At 48.4% G+C, this 14,739-nt stretch overlaps 6 protein-coding genes across 6 annotated transcripts; 3 read left to right on the top strand and 3 right to left on the bottom strand.

Moving 5' to 3' along the window:
• Positions 1 to 552: 552 nt before the first annotated feature.
• BDR25DRAFT_320447 (uncharacterized protein) lies at positions 553 to 2,448 on the top strand (the record flags this gene model as incomplete). Its single annotated transcript, XM_033691903.1, has 1 exon — positions 553 to 2,448. One exon carries the CDS (start codon positions 553 to 555, stop codon positions 2,446 to 2,448), a length of 1,896 nt encoding a protein of 631 aa, XP_033539676.1.
• A 278-nt stretch (positions 2,449 to 2,726) lies between these two features.
• BDR25DRAFT_386076 (general substrate transporter) lies at positions 2,727 to 4,908 on the bottom strand. Its single transcript, XM_033697978.1, has 6 exons — positions 4,702 to 4,908; positions 4,622 to 4,655; positions 4,419 to 4,571; positions 4,193 to 4,363; positions 3,468 to 4,131; positions 2,727 to 3,393 (listed from the first exon to the last, which is right to left on the bottom strand). Exons 1-6 carry the CDS (start codon positions 4,873 to 4,875, stop codon positions 3,009 to 3,011), a joined length of 1,581 nt encoding a protein of 526 aa, XP_033539675.1. The 5' UTR covers positions 4,876 to 4,908; the 3' UTR covers positions 2,727 to 3,008.
• Positions 4,909 to 7,055: 2,147 nt separating this feature from the next.
• On the bottom strand, positions 7,056 to 8,611 carry BDR25DRAFT_347571 (uncharacterized protein). Its single transcript, XM_033694280.1, has 4 exons — positions 7,982 to 8,611; positions 7,835 to 7,931; positions 7,613 to 7,758; positions 7,056 to 7,525 (listed from the first exon to the last, which is right to left on the bottom strand). Exons 1-4 carry the CDS (start codon positions 8,168 to 8,170, stop codon positions 7,256 to 7,258), a joined length of 702 nt encoding a protein of 233 aa, XP_033539674.1. The 5' UTR covers positions 8,171 to 8,611; the 3' UTR covers positions 7,056 to 7,255.
• A 696-nt stretch (positions 8,612 to 9,307) lies between these two features.
• BDR25DRAFT_122299 (uncharacterized protein) lies at positions 9,308 to 10,345 on the top strand. Its single transcript, XM_033683719.1, has 2 exons — positions 9,308 to 9,678; positions 9,735 to 10,345. The coding sequence occupies exons 1-2, from the start codon at positions 9,600 to 9,602 to the stop codon at positions 10,160 to 10,162; spliced, it is 507 nt and encodes a 168-aa protein (XP_033539673.1). The 5' UTR covers positions 9,308 to 9,599; the 3' UTR covers positions 10,163 to 10,345.
• Positions 10,346 to 10,973: 628 nt separating this feature from the next.
• On the top strand, positions 10,974 to 12,088 carry BDR25DRAFT_308108 (uncharacterized protein). Its single transcript, XM_033690964.1, has 2 exons — positions 10,974 to 11,155; positions 11,383 to 12,088. The coding sequence occupies exons 1-2, from the start codon at positions 11,087 to 11,089 to the stop codon at positions 11,707 to 11,709; spliced, it is 396 nt and encodes a 131-aa protein (XP_033539672.1). The 5' UTR covers positions 10,974 to 11,086; the 3' UTR covers positions 11,710 to 12,088.
• A 680-nt stretch (positions 12,089 to 12,768) lies between these two features.
• BDR25DRAFT_386055 (uncharacterized protein) lies at positions 12,769 to 14,348 on the bottom strand (the record flags this gene model as incomplete). The annotated part of the gene is made up of 4 exons (XM_033697977.1): positions 12,769 to 13,402; positions 13,583 to 13,958; positions 14,013 to 14,204; positions 14,298 to 14,348. The coding sequence occupies 4 exons, from the start codon at positions 14,346 to 14,348 to the stop codon at positions 12,864 to 12,866; spliced, it is 1,158 nt and encodes a 385-aa protein (XP_033539671.1). The 3' UTR covers positions 12,769 to 12,863.
• Positions 14,349 to 14,739: the final 391 nt, after the last annotated feature.

The following is a 14,739-nucleotide window of genomic DNA, read 5'->3' as shown; positions in this document are numbered from 1 at the left end:
ATAAACTCTGGGGAGTTGAAAAAGGCACGGAAGGTTAGGGAGGAGTTCTTTAAGTAATCTCACATCATGGCAATATCCATCAAGAAGAGGCGTTAGATACAGTTTCAATGAAAAGGGAATGCTTTTGTTGTTCATCTTCTTCATTCCAGAATACTTCTCGAACGCTTCCAGGGTTCATGCAACTGCTCAATGTGCTGGTAAGTCCCCACTTGGTAAGTCCCATTGAGTGTCCCTACAATAAGGTTCCTAATTGCCCACTCAAGTCCAATTACCCAAAAATCCTAGCTCCCCACAACGCACGTGACGTTGTAGATGCCGAATTGGTCGGCTAAAACGAGAAAGTCTAACACAAACATATTACTTTCCAGGGCTAGATGTGTGGAGGCTCACCGACACAGCGGTTGTCGATCTTCAAGTCCAATGAGGTATATACATCGCCGATGTCCTTCCCGTTACGTTCACTGTGTTTCCGTTGGAGGATCGAAGAACTTTTGAATCGAACACCGACCTCGGGAGGAGCGCAACGCTTCACTCACTCTAACCTAATCCGAAATGACGACTTGGCTTCGAAATGTTATTGCGGCTGTGGCGTCGGTTGCGGTTCTAGTTATTGCGCAGCCACAATCTGGAGGCTGCGATCGGTCGTGTCTAGAAAGCCTGATGTCGGAATACCTCACTGCTATAGCGGCTCACGACCCAAAACGTCTACCGACAGCGCCAGGCGTAAAGTATGTGGAGAATCAGCAGATAGTCCCACTTGGGGAGGGAGAGTGGCTTGTCGCCAGCTCTCCGGGCAAATACCGCCATGTCTTCGCAGACCCGGAAGCCAACGAAGTAGGCGCCATTACAACACTCAAGGAAAACGGCGTGGGTACTATCTATATCGCCCGGCTCAAGATAAATGATGATAGGAAGATAACTGAGATCGAGACGCAAATCACCCGCGATCCGATCGGTGCTGCCCGCTATGAAAATATGACCCAACCGGAAGCTGTATGGTTGGAAGCCGTGCCACTAGCCCAACGCATATCACGGGACAGGCTTATCACGCAGAGTAACAAGTACTACACCGGTATGGAACGCAACGACCCCAAAGGAAACTACTCTTTCTTCGACAAAGACTGCAATCGCCTAGAAGATGGTCTTAATACTACCAACCAGAGAACCGGGGACCCTTATGGTCATTCCAACGACACAGCATTTGCCTCACTTGGCTGCGAGGCCCAATTTCAGACGGGATTCCTAGGTTTCGTTACCAAAATCCGCGACCGTAGGTTTCTCGTGGATGAAGAACGCCAGGTTGTGCTTTCGATGACCATTCTTGATCATAATAGCACGGTCAGGGAACTGCCGAGCGTGAATGGCACATCCTCGCCCATTCCCGCATATTTCGATGTCCCACGGACGTTGCAAGCGACTGAGGGATTCCGCTTGAAGGGGGATAAGTTGTTCCGTATTGAAATGACCCTGACTGAGAATCCGTATGGTATGCGATCGGCATTCGTGGGTTCTCCTCTCCCTCCAGTCTCTTCCCAGGATACCAGCAACAGCATTTTCATGGGAGACCCTTGCGATCGTATTTGTCTTAGCAAAGTTCTGGACCAGGTCCTTCAAGCCATGTTGGTTCATAACGCTTCAACTCTTCCGTTAGCCCAAGGTGTGCGATATTCTGAAAATGGACAGTTCATCGATGTGGGTGATGGCTTATGGTTGAGTCTCCGCAGTTTCTCCAAGCCTGGAGTAGACGAGTATGCAGCGCAATTTGCAGACCCTACGAGCGGAACAGCTGGATACTGGGGGCTTACCAAAGAGCACACGACCCCGGGTGTCCTTGCCCTTCGAATTAGGGTTGATAGTGGCAAAATCACCGAGATCGAAGCCAACGCTGTAAGAGCAGAGTCATCCGGCTCAAGGTTCGGCACGATGACTCTCATGCGCCCACCTCTTCCAGTGGAGTGGGAAAGCGATCCTCTCGGTCCTCTTGACCCAGTGTTCCTCCAAAACGGAACTGGAGCCACTGCTACCAGTATACCATCCACGATTATGACGTCCTATTTTGACGGCCTGGAGCAGCATTCTAGTACAGATACCCCATTCACGACATCCTGTCTCCGCCGCGACAACGGTGTACAAGGAAACCTGACTTGCGCGGCTCAGATGGCCGGCCATGGGGTTTCTCCCAACGGCTTGTACAATCTCACGAGCACGGTTCGAGATCGGCGCGTTCTGGTTACGGATGCTGAGAAAGGTGTGGTGATGGTGGTTGCGATGATCGATAATACGGCGACTGGACCAGGTTCTTTGCCTGTGACAGCAAGTGTGCCGAGTACGTATTTGATTCCGCAATTGATTAAGGTTGATAATGGGGCAATTTCGAGGGTGGAAGGGATGGTCAAGTGGATGCCGTATGGATATTCATCTGCTTGGACGGAGGAGAAGGGTTTTTAGATAGGAGAATGTAAGCCGGGTTACAGACAGAGTAGTGTGAGAAAAGCATCGTTATTTGTAAATGGCCCATCACTTGCGTTATACTATATGCTTGCCCACAACAAAACATTTCCAAGACCTAATTTGTGATGGTTATTAGTATCCTTTTTCCGTCCTTATCAATTCTAGTAAGAGACTTGATAGATCAAATCCACCCGGGTTGTGTTCCGTATTCTGTGATAACATGTCATAGTATCTAGGCAAAAATAATCACCAGTCACCGCCCTTAGGGTGATGCTCTGCTCCATTCTCTGCAAATCCTTCTCTTAGGTGGAGACTCATGGAAACTCCACCCATAACCTGTGATAATTGCCACGTGTTTCGTATGGCATTCCAGAAGCCATCCAACACATTCGCAAAAATTGCGGAACGCTATTAGAGAGGAGGTGAGCGACCGAACCTGTTGCTATAATCGAAAATAGCATATATAGGATGCAGACTTCTGTTCTCAATGAACACCTGCCATGATCCAAGTGAGATGATTGAACTGACAGTTCGTGACGTCGTACTAGAGTCTGTGCTCACGCCTCACTCTTCTCAACTTCCTCCAGCTGCACGGAGCTTCCCTTTCCCTCAACCTCATGCAAGACTTTATTCACACCCTCCTCTGCCTGCAGCTGTTTCTCTTTACCTTCAAACATGAAACTCAACTCCTCTAAAGTCCGATTATGCGTCTCCGGAAACATAAAGTACACGGTGCTGATCTCCACAATCATCCACACACAGTAGAAGATGTAGTACTTCCACTTGATGCTAGCCATCGCAATCGGATTGACATATGTGTTGAAAAAGTTGGCAAGGCGGACGGTGAGTTGCTCGAACGCGATGCCTTTGGCCCGTTGCTGAAATGGAAAGATTTCAACCATGTAGGTGTAAGCCAGCGCGTTCCAGCCGATGTTGTAGAACCTGTAGTTGATCGGTTAGCACCAGGAAACTCGAGTATTAAGCTCTTTGTTCTCAGAAGGAAGGGAAATGCGTACGGCGAGTATACGAAAATGAATACGACCACCGCAATAGCCGCCGAGTTTGTATGCGTAATCTCCCTCCGAGCTGACGCAATAGTCCAGACGATATACACACACAACATTCCAATCGTGCAAAACAGAAATCCCTTCCGGCGCGGGAACCGCGGCGAGATGAGTGCGATTGGTAGCCCGTTGATCAGACTCCAGCAAGTGTTACTCAGAATCACTTTCTGTACCGTCCTGGGATTCGTGATACCGATTTGGTTCAGAATCAACTTAAGGTAGAACGAAATCAGGTTATTTCCGGACCATTGCGTGAACCAGCCCGTCACTCCAGCAAGGAAGAAGCGACGTCGCATAGCTGGATCACGCCACGCATCAGCCCAGGCGAATTTGCGGGCATTTTCGAGTTCGAGCGTGATGGTGCTGCGGATTTGGGCGTATTCGAGACGCACGAATTCTTCTCCATCAATGCCTTCGCCATGATATTTCTGGAGGATACCAAGCGCTTCCTCGTTGCGGTCTTTGGCAATCAGCCATCGAGGACTTTCGGGGCAGAAATACATGAAGATAATTTGCAGGAGCGATGGGAAAGCTTGGAGCAGAGAGGGAATGCGCCAGGACCACGTGGTTGTTATCGTGAATGTGCCGTACGTCGTTCCGGCTGCGACAATGGACCCTGCGAAGATTCAAAATTTGTCAATGGAACTGCTAGCGTAAACCGAGTAGGATTAGCTTACCAACAAACCAAGATGCATTAAAAACACTCGTGAGAACCGCACGTTCTTTAGCGTATCCGAGCTCGCCTAGCAGCGAGGACGCGTTCACAATAGCAAATGGGATGCCGAAACCAAGGAGCCACCGAGACGCCATGAACATGTTGTAGTTTTGTGAGCCTCCTTGAATAGCCGCTACACTTCATCAGCAGACGATTGGCGGCCCGGGGAGGAGCCTGAAGGTACTCACCACCCATGATCATGATAACGGATGCAAAGAGAATAGTCCGGCGACGACCAAGCCTGTCGGAGACGAAAGGTACAAATGGAACCGCGAGAAGCGCACCGAGGGAATACATCGCATTGTAGAGACCGAGGCGAGATCCTGTGGGGTGGTTAAAATCTAGTCCTCTTAGTACCATCTCTCTATGCGACTATTTGTGGGATACATACATTTATCCCATGCTGGCACAGCTTGGAGTCCATTCTGCGCACCATCAGCTTCATGGTCCACGAAGTACCGCAACGTTTACCATCATAGACGAGTCGTATCCAGAGGTCATTTCTACACCCAGCGCACATGGAACCAAAATCAGATACAAGAGCCGTAAATTCGGTTTCCTATACCATGGTATCGTATCGGCTTTTGCGATGTTGGTCAAGCGCGGATCCGTCGTTAGCTGCTCTCGATTCCCTAGGATTGCCATGGTTGCAGCTCCTAAGAATACAACAGAAAGGAGGTTTTCCTATTGAAATTCTTAGGCGGGAATGTTAGAGTTCATAACCTAAATAGACGTTGTTCCTCGAGCGATTGTCGCCGAACGAGGAAAGAAATGCGGAAGGATAGCTCCGGAATGGATACAGTCTAGGCAGAACGGAGTTTGGACCAACACGTGGCTAAGGTTTCCTCTACCAGTAAAAGCGATGTACTTTAACGACCCCGCAAGATTTTCCAGGGTCAGAGTAATATAAATTAAGCCAAGATCATGTCGTACACTTAACATGCAAGGCCACGGAAAAGGAACCCGGCGCGTGCCACTCGACCACACCTAACATGGACATGACAGGGGTGTTCTTATACAGAATCTTGCATGCTGTTGGAGTGTCTCAAATTCCAGCGAGAGGCCTAACTGACCAAATCTTCCCTGATATGATTCCACGGTCGATGTGAATATGCCCAGGTGCTAGATGGCCAAAGATGACGGGAGGGATCTTCTCATCTTCCTCACTTAAAGTGATATATACCACAGGAGCCATTATGATACAGAACCAACAAAGGATGGCCCTCACATCTTCCGGAGATATTGCGACTTGACATTCCAAACTCTAGGTCTGGATCCAACCATTGGAGGCTCGATGACTTTGGATTAAAAATAAATGGGGCGGGAATCCTTTATCAGTGAAAATAATAATTGGAAGAAGAGCTGCGACAGCAGATTATCTGTTAAGTTTCTTGCGTGAAAAGGGAGAACGTTGACAGATGCAGCTTTCTGTTCTGAGCCAAAAGATTTCATATTGCTCATCAGGTGGTAGGGTGAATTTATGAGCTTCCTCAGACATTAGCTCAACTTCTGCACGCTTTCGATTTGTTGTCGTCAACAACTATTACTATTTCTGACCGATCCCTCGCCCCACAACCCCGTACCACGTGAAGCGAGTACCTTAGATCCTAATTTTGATACCGACACCAGTTAAAGATGGATATCGTCCTCGGGCGCGATTTCCGTTGGGGATAGAAAGCTGCGGTAGCCGTTGGAACCGCTTGGACCTCTCTTACCCCCTTCATATGCCATCTTTGTTCAGAGTCCTGTAGTTTGGCAAGAAAGGACTAAAGGACTAAGGAAACAACTCTCCCATTCTTTTGTGATATTTGACAAGGCGATGTTCTGGTATTATTCCAACCGTTACTGCTACTTCCCTATTACTGTCCGATCAATGCGTCCCATTCGTGCAATCTTAAATCAGCATATACAGAAGAAGAATGGCTGGAACATTCTAAACCCAATTACCATGGATGAGGCGGCCGCAAGAATCGCAGTTCTTACAGGCTAACAGTTCCAATTTTAGAGAAAGCCTCCGAGCCTAGAATCCCCTCCAACACTGCACCACGCGAAAGGAATCCTCGCTCTCACCGACTACAATGTTTTACTATATAGCATGGAATAAGACCAGAGGAGAGCCTAACAGCTAACCATCTCGGCGGGATAGCAGGATCGTTACTACCATGCGGAATTTTGTCTTGAATTATGTCGCGCGTGCATTCTATCGAGCTATATAGATTCGTCTGCTGTGTGTGATAGAAGATTGACCCTTTGAAACCTATGATAAATTACCCTTGTCCACTCTCTAATGCAAGAACACCTGTTCGACTTCTTCATGATAGACCTCCCTGAAATGTAGTTTCCGCCTGGCTTTGTTCACCACTTTTATGATCTCCCCGCAAGTTTCGAAGCTCGGATTAGACTAGCGAATCAGTATGTGAGTTAATTTTGGATTCTGAAATGATGTCACTTCTCATCCTACTACCTCCCATAGCTATTTATTAAAACTATTGTAAGAATTATGGAGACCTTTTTACATGCCTTACGACAAACCTTTCAGTAAAACTAAAAACCTTCGCGAATCTTTCAATATGCGCGTGTCTTGCCTACATCCCCGCCGTGGTTTTCATTGCCTGACTGTGGTTTTTATTGCCTGACCGTGGTTTTCATTGCCTGACCGTGATTTTCATTGCTTGACCGTGGTTTTCTTTGCCTGAGCTACGGAACTCGGTGCAGCTCCAAGCCAGATTCATAGTTAGTTGTGTGTAGGGTTTTGGGGTCAGTTAGTAGTTCATGAAACATATCTCAATGAGTGTGGAATCTGAGTCAATCGCTAGGCGGCATATCCTTCTACTCCACCAGTTAATCAATTCCCACTCTTCCTGTTATGCTAACGCTCCCATACAATCCCCATATATAACATGATACAGAGAATATTGTGCGCCTCCTATCCCACCAGAACCCAGCAGCAAGCAAGGACTTCCAATCGGTTAGATCTAGCGTAGGGATTAAACCCCTCCATCTCCTGCGTTTTCCCACATCTCCCCTAGGACCAACAGCGGCCAAACGGCCCGGGAGCATCATACTCATTTGGTCTCTTAGTCGGACTATCTCCACAATTTGAATATCCTGTCAACACGTTCAAACCCGGATAATACGCCGGAAAAATCTGCGCTGACACAGGACTCCGTGCTCCTACCGGCCCAGTCCCGCCACACGGTGCACCGGACCGTGTGCATCGGTCTGTTGCGTCTTCGGCGTAGATACGAACACCTTGGCAGGATAGGGATAGTTGATTGGGGTTGTCGTTACACATCTAGTAGGGGGTTAGTGGGAAGGAGGAAAGATAGCGGTGGAGTTGGGGAAAGTAGATGAGAGAGGGAAGGATGGAACGGAAACATACATATATTGCTCCATTATTCATACATCCGTTACGCACACAGCTTCGACCAGCTACCGTACAAGCAGTATTACCAAGGGATTTGAGGTAGTTGATCTGATCATAGACTTCGCCGATCGGGGCTGTTGCATAGACACCGCAGAAATAACCTGGAACAGATCCCATCAGTCACTGATCGGACCACTTGCGCTCAACTCTAACCCAAATAAAGTTGGGGTATCTCACCGTTGACCTGTCGCTTTACGAAGGAGGCCTTTTCTTCGTCTGGTAGAATGGGAGCAACCCAGTTAGGGTTGAGGGCGCGAATCTGGGTTAGCACTGCCTAGCTAGGAGATCAGGACAAAATACTTGATGGATAGAGTATGAATTGACCTTGAAGTCTTCGCCAAATAATGTTACGTTCTCCCCGTCTGGGAAGATCTTTCCTTCCCATTGTAAGTCGACAATGCTGTAACTGTCCATTGGAGAGTGGATGTCCCGTTGCCAGTCGAATGCGGCTCCAAGAGCGTGGGATGTCAGCGCGAGGGTGACAAGGAGGAAGGTAAATAGTTTCGAGGTCATGGTAGATAAATTTTGAATCGGAATTGAAGTCAATGGTAAAAAAGCTTGAGGGGTTCTGGCTGGGAGGATGGATATTCATATACGGCTTAAATTATCGCCACTCGCAACACTATGACGGCAGCAATCATCTCAATTTTAAAACTATGAGATTCACTTTAATTCGAGGCAGAATCGATAATCCTCCTGTATTGCCTCTACTTCCTGCGGTTCTCTATCTGGCTCGATTCGGCATCCTCGTATTCCTCTTGGGGTAAGCTTCGCTGCTCGATTCGGAAGGCCTGGGGTCATTGGGGAGAACTTTATAGGAATATGAGGAGATGAGGAGTGCGGGGAGTAGGGGAGTGGAGGAGCTGCGAATTGCTGTTTGGCTGTTAACCCGTCTAATATATCTTTGATGGGCCCTAAATGCATTTGCTGCTCAATCGAACCCTAAGCGCGGGCACATTTTACGAGTGAGGAACGTTAGAAGTGCATGTTCTGCTTAAAAAATACCGTTGGTCAAGTAGCGTGAGCTCGAATGTGGAATGGGCCGGAATATCCTCCATCGTTTTCCTACCCCTAGTGGGGAGACCTTCGGTGTCTAGATCCTCTGAGCCCGTATGTATTTGGATATATAAGAAGAAGTGGATATTTTCATATGTCACCTGGTGATGCTGACATGACAGGAGTCGTATTTTGGGTACAGAATATCAAACGACAAAACGAAAATTCGTGAAGGAGGAGGAATAGTGGCGTGCGCAGATAGTGCTGACCACCCATTCCGAGTTACCGGTAATGTGTTCCACTAGTTCCCTGCACACACTATTCCCTGTTACAACCTAAAAATCACCAAGAATCGGATAAAATGTGCCGTAATATCTAAACAATGGCTTAATAGATTCTTAATTCTCATAGTCATCCTATTATATCTGTTTTGAGTCTTATATTCGACTTTCAAGGTAATTTCTCTGGTACTTCTAGATATAGAGCAACTCGGCTGTAGATTTGGACCCGAACTTGACATATTGATGATAACTGTTACCTTGTAAGTTTAAGATGAGACTCAAAATAGGTATAAAATGCAAATGTAGGAGAGATCGGATTTATTATTACGCCGTTGTCGAGATATTAAGGTACGGCTTTTCTAATTCTTGGTGATTTTTGGTGTGTGCCGCCGGAGCGATGGGAACACCGCTTTACCTTCCGCGCCAAGCAGCTCACGGCCGAAACACCAGCCTGCCACCATAGTCCGGAATCCGGCTTTGAGTTGGGACGGCTACCTTTACGTGCGAGAATAATAGTTCGTAGGTTGAATGAGGTATAAAGGGTCACACTCTACCCTCCTAAATTTCACTTCGAACAAGCAACACCACCCGTCTACGCTACCTATCCACAAATTACGAGAAGCTTAATCAAGACCGCAGCCTTACCAGCCTCGTTCACACTCAGGATGTTGACTCCACTCGCCGCCGACTCGATTACCCCCGCCCTACAAACTTTCAGCATTCTGGCCGCTGCAATTGCAGCTGGTAAGTCATATCGCATGTCATCTCCACGGTTCAAATACCACCCTAACGAATTCTAGGAACAAATCTCTCCTCATCTATCGTCACGCTCCCAGCACTCCTGCACTCAGCCCCATCAACCCTCGCAACACAATGGCAGATCCTTTACGACTATGGCATTACACCAGTCGTATCCCTATCCATGAGCTCCGCTGTGGGGTTCGCGACGCTTGCATACAGGACTACGTTGACATCCACGGGAGCTGTGACGAACGCGAGGAGGAATCTATACATTGCGGCAGCAGTAGCGACCTTTGGGTTGGCGCCCTATACGAAGATTGTGATGAATAGAACGAACGAGGAGCTGATGAAGAGAGCGAAGATGTCCAGCTCAGAGGGCAAAAGCGATACGCATGATTTGGTTCGTCAATGGGGGAGACTAGTTTTGGGTCGGGGCACTTTGCTTTTGATTGGTGCAGGATTGGGCCTCTGGGCGAGCGTGAATTGAATGAAACAGGAAAGATATTAAAGCCATTTCGCAATTTTGACCACGGTGCTACAACATGCAGAAGTAGAATAGAAAGAGAAGAAAAATGGTCATGACGATCGTCTGCTGCGGTAGGATTCCGCAGTCACGTGCAGGGCTTAACAATCGGTAGAGGCGTTTGCTAAGCCGCCGGCAATCTGGCGTTTCCGAGACCGACCCGATGCGAAGCTTGCGAGGAGCCCTCTCCCCAATGTACAGAAATTCCGAATTGCTTGGAAATACTCTGCATTTTCATTATCAAGACTCATTGAATGGTCACTATCTCACTATCTCGCCCGAGATACCTATCCCTTGCATGACGAGTTTTCGACGGCAACTGCTGGCGTCATGACCCAACTGACCTTCGGCTTGGTAACCGGGCTCTTCGCGGGCCTCCTCCTAGCACTTTTCCTGGAACAAGTACTGCGAAATCAAGTGCCGAGTGCCGTGCAAAGCAAAGCAGACGTCCCAAACGGATCCACATTTGCTCCGATTCTCCTCTCCTGTCTCGTATCATACGCAACCATGCTTAGGAATTCCTTACAAACCGTGAGCAGAGGTGTCCGCGGGTCTGGGTACAAAAGCTTCGCGGCTGCGCGCGTTGCCCCGTCCCTTCAACAGACACACAATCCGACTCCTTCTGATCTTTCTCCAAAACCTTTCTCATCGAGCTCTTCATCTGCAATGGCCTCACAAAAGTCTTTCCTCCAGGCCATCAAGGAACGTCGTACTTACTATGCCTTGAATAACACGGCTCCCATCTCCGACAAGGAAATCACCGCAATCGTCAAAGAAGCCGTTCTTCACGTCCCCTCATCCTTCAACTCACAGTCGGCAAGACTTGTTGTCTTGCTGAAAAAAGAGCACGAGACGTTCTGGGATATGGTACTTGAGGTGTTGAAGCCCATGGTTCCAGCCGACCAGTTTGGTAGCACCGAAGCCAAGGTGAAGGGATTCAGAGCAGCTTATGGATCGGTATGTCGATAATTCCTATTTCCTGTGCCCATGCAAGGCGGTCGAGAATTTTTCTTCATCTTGTCACGAAGATATTTTGAAGGTCATCAGGGGGGGTTGCATGACCTGAGGCAAGCATGCTTCGAGATTGCCCCACCAGCTCCTGCTCCTGCAAGCCCCACCCCCATGACGCCATGTCGTATGACCCCACCGCCACAAATGGATCTCTACTAACATCTCATCCCTAGATCCTCTTCTTCGAAGATCCAGAACCTGTACAAGCTCTCCAGAAAGCCTTCCCTCTCTACGCCCACCACTTCCCTGACTGGTCCGAGCACACCTCCGCCATGCACCAATTTGCCCTATGGGTAGCACTTGAGGCCGAAGGATTTGGCGCAAACTTGCAGCACTACAACCCCGTCATTGATCGCAAGGCCATGGAGCACTGGAAGGTGCCGTTGGACTGGAAGCTTAGGGCTCAGCTAGTATTTGGGGGGCGTGCGGGAGAGCCTATGGAGAAGTCGTTTAAGCCTGTGGAAGGAGAGAGGCTGTTTGTTTATGGTGCGGATGCGTGATGGAGGCGGGAATTGAATTGAATAGAAATTCTAGCATTTATTCTTTTTCTTTTATGCATGGCGTTTGAATAGGTTGCCTCACGTCGCTACAATACAGCCGATGTCTGACAACGAGTGAGGAAATAGTGCCCTTTCAAACAGCAAGTTAGGGTAATCCGCAAAGACAATCAGTGACGAATGTTGCTGTGATGGGAAGGGAGAAATTATTTCCAATCATCTGAAGTTAATTAAATGCTTGCCGGCCAACAAACGACCATTGCCCTGTCTCAGTTACAAGATGGAGCACTGCCGCGTTTTCGTCACCCTTTATTCTTGTATATCTCTTCATCCAAGAACATGCTATTATATACTCGCTCCCTCAGTCCATAGCTAAACCAAGGCCACTCAGATCATCAGAGGAATCCGAAGACATTCTATAAACCAGTTTCCTCCAGCGTGGCCGTCGAAATCCTTCCGTGTGCACAATCATGTTAAAACATACAGGAGGGGAAAGGATCAGGCGGACCTACGGACCTCACACCCTATCTCAGAGATTTCGGAAATATTTCTTTTTGATAAGTCAATTCTATGCTCTCTCGCCCCGTGGAGATTACTGTGACAAATCACTTTCACAAGCTAGGTATTGGCAGGTTTCGCAGAACGCAGACTAGAGAAGGACGCCACTAATAAAAGTGCGAAATTGTTACTTTGCGAAGGCAAGTCTTTGCGCCCCTGGATGGGGCTGGGGGGAAGACTTAGAGTGAGATGGTGACGAGTAGTAGTAGAGGCAGAAAGTGGTGTGTTAAAGGGTTGGAGGATCTTCTAGAGAATTCCGAACCACCGCGCGGCATTTATGGAAATGGAGTATGTGTCTATTTCGTACCCACTAGTGGGCATTAGAGGATGAATCTAGTGTAGATGGCGGGTGGTTACGTTTTCTTTGCGTATCATGTCAGGTATCTGCGATCTGAATTTCGCTACACTTTATTAGGCGATAGAAGGCTCTCTAGTCAATTGCGTCGAGTGCATCAGACTGTACATTCTAATTTTCTTGGTAGGATTGCCTAAAATATCCTCAGCTTCGTTTCTCCTAAGATGAGGAAAGGTCGAGCCCATCGCCCCTTTCCTGGATCACACCTGTATACGCTGGAATCTCTCCTCCTGTCTGAAACCCCCTACAAGAGTACAGCTATACCTTGAGCATTTGCCCCAGCCCCAACCCCTTTCAACGTTGCATGTTGAACTAACTTCTTACTCTTCACGTCCACGACACTAATAGCAGCCTCACTCGTCCCATTCCCCGGACTTAAGGCATACAAGAAATTCCCCGCGGCCTTCAAATCAATAAGTCCAGGATCGGCTGCACTTGCCTCCACCGTACTCAAGTCGATGACACCCACGATACTCGCATCCTTGAGACTCATCTCAACGATTCGGTTCACCCCGACATCCGTCACGAATGCTGAGTTGGTGGAGAGAGAGATAGTGGCCCAGCATGTTGCCTTTTGGCCGTTGATGCTTTGGTTTGCGATTAGCGTTGCGGTGTTAGAGGAGTCGAGTGAGAGGATGCCGGCGCCGAAGGAGGCGTCTGTGGCGAAGATCTGGTTTTGGCCCGGGATGGGTTGCGAACCGAAGAGGACAGCGGTTCCGGGGGGGCTCGATTGAGTTTCTTGTGTTGAAAGTTTGGAGATGGAGGTTCCGGCTCCGGCTCCGGCTCCGGCGCATACGTTGGTGTTGTTTGCAGCTGTGTTTGCATTCTCGTTTCCATTGGCATTCCCATTTGCATTCCCTTCCCATCTCCCCTTCCCTTTGCCCTTTCCTTTCTTTCCCCCTTTCGCATTATGACGGGGCTTTACACCAGCCTGTGACGCATTCCCATCGACTGTGAACACACTCAGAAACCCAGTCTTGTTGGCAGCCGGGTCACCCTTCACAGTCGTGAAAAGCATAGTCTCGTCTTCAGAAAAGAATGTTTGCGACACAGTGTTCGTTGGTCCGACCGGCGGATCGCTTTGTCCCAAATCAAATGGCCTCAAACTATCCATTTGCCCAATACCATTCTTGGTATCAAAGTTCGCGCAGGAAACCCCAGCCTTCGATCCTGTGGTACCGACGCAGACGAGCGAGTTCGCAGACGATGCAGCCACTGTATTAGGGAAAGTGCCAGGCAGGGCTGCAGGCTGTCCGACTTGCTGAAGTTTTAATGGATCGTTGGGAGAAATGGCGAACATAGACACTGTGTTTGAACCAGCGTTTACTGCGAAAATATTCTACACTTGGATCAGTTTACCGGTACTCTCAAAGCAAACAGGAGGACTTCTTACCTGGCCTGAGACGGTTAAAGCAGATTGTCCTACGAGCGCATCAGGTACTGCTGGCTGCTTAGTCGCGCCATCAATCGAATTCGAGCCTGCTCCACCGGTCGCTGTGACAGATGCATCACCTAGAGTACCGTCGGAATTGATCGGTAGGGCGACAACAGCATTTTGCGCATTATTCGTGATAAAATAGACCGCCTTTCCGGTCGCAGCATTCTGGGCTTGGCGGCGCCTGATGCTGATACTATTAGATGGAGTAAGGTGCGGAGATGGACCAATTCCTGGGTTAACGGGAGACGTTAAAGCAGTTGTCGCAATGAGAAGCGAAACAAGGGAATACATCGTGGTGAGCATGGCGATCGTTGTAGCTTGGAGCTAGGAATGTTTATAGTAGGAGAGAACGTGATTGGCTAGAATAAAAATGGGACGTCTCTAACGTCGCGAAAGAATGATAAAAATCAAGAAACTAGGGGATGATAGGACTAAACTGAGTGATGGACCGCTGGTGCAGAAGCTTCCCGCTGCACATATCGTCCATACTTATACTACACTTTTCACTTGGCCTCCCCTTCATCTCTTGTTGGTGCTTTCAATAGTGTGTCGAAGGTCCGTAGGATGAATAGTGACACCCATTTGGTACAGAGATTATTCGATCTGACATTTCCTAAAGTAGTAAGTGCGTACCTCTGCGCTAGCCTATCTTGGGGATATGATGATGGAATCTTTGGTGAAA

The sequence above is a fragment of the Lindgomyces ingoldianus genome, assembly GCF_010093535.1.
Source record: "Lindgomyces ingoldianus strain ATCC 200398 unplaced genomic scaffold BDR25scaffold_70, whole genome shotgun sequence".
NCBI lineage: Eukaryota > Fungi > Ascomycota > Dothideomycetes > Pleosporales > Lindgomycetaceae > Lindgomyces > Lindgomyces ingoldianus.
The sequence above is the reverse complement of the archived record's forward strand: the minus strand, read 5'-3'. Positions and strand labels throughout refer to the sequence as shown.

What these genes read in the sequence shown, in the direction of transcription:
- BDR25DRAFT_386076 (XM_033697978.1), bottom strand. Translation starts at nt 4,875, where the DNA reads ATGGCAATCCTAGGGAATCGAGAGCAGCTAACGACGGATCCGCGCTTG. An exon ending in TAATGCATCTTGGTTTGTTG is followed by an intron (nt 4,132 to 4,192) that starts GTAAGCTAATCC and finishes GAATCTTCGCAG; the next exon opens with GGTCCATTGTCGCAGCCGGA. An exon ending in TTCATTTTCGTATACTCGCC is followed by an intron (nt 3,394 to 3,467) that starts GTACGCATTTCC and finishes GATCAACTACAG; the next exon opens with GTTCTACAACATCGGCTGGA.
- BDR25DRAFT_347571 (XM_033694280.1), bottom strand. Translation starts at nt 8,170, where the DNA reads ATGACCTCGAAACTATTTACCTTCCTCCTTGTCACCCTCGCGCTGACA. An exon ending in CGTAAAGCGACAGGTCAACG is followed by an intron (nt 7,759 to 7,834) that starts GTGAGATACCCC and finishes GATCTGTTCCAG; the next exon opens with GTTATTTCTGCGGTGTCTAT. An exon ending in TGAATAATGGAGCAATATAT is followed by an intron (nt 7,526 to 7,612) that starts GTATGTTTCCGT and finishes ACCCCCTACTAG; the next exon opens with ATGTGTAACGACAACCCCAA.
- BDR25DRAFT_122299 (XM_033683719.1), top strand. Translation starts at nt 9,600, where the DNA reads ATGTTGACTCCACTCGCCGCCGACTCGATTACCCCCGCCCTACAAACT. An exon ending in GGCCGCTGCAATTGCAGCTG is followed by an intron (nt 9,679 to 9,734) that starts GTAAGTCATATC and finishes AACGAATTCTAG; the next exon opens with GAACAAATCTCTCCTCATCT.
- BDR25DRAFT_308108 (XM_033690964.1), top strand. Translation starts at nt 11,087, where the DNA reads ATGGTTCCAGCCGACCAGTTTGGTAGCACCGAAGCCAAGGTGAAGGGA. An exon ending in TCAGAGCAGCTTATGGATCG is followed by an intron (nt 11,156 to 11,382) that starts GTATGTCGATAA and finishes TCTCATCCCTAG; the next exon opens with ATCCTCTTCTTCGAAGATCC.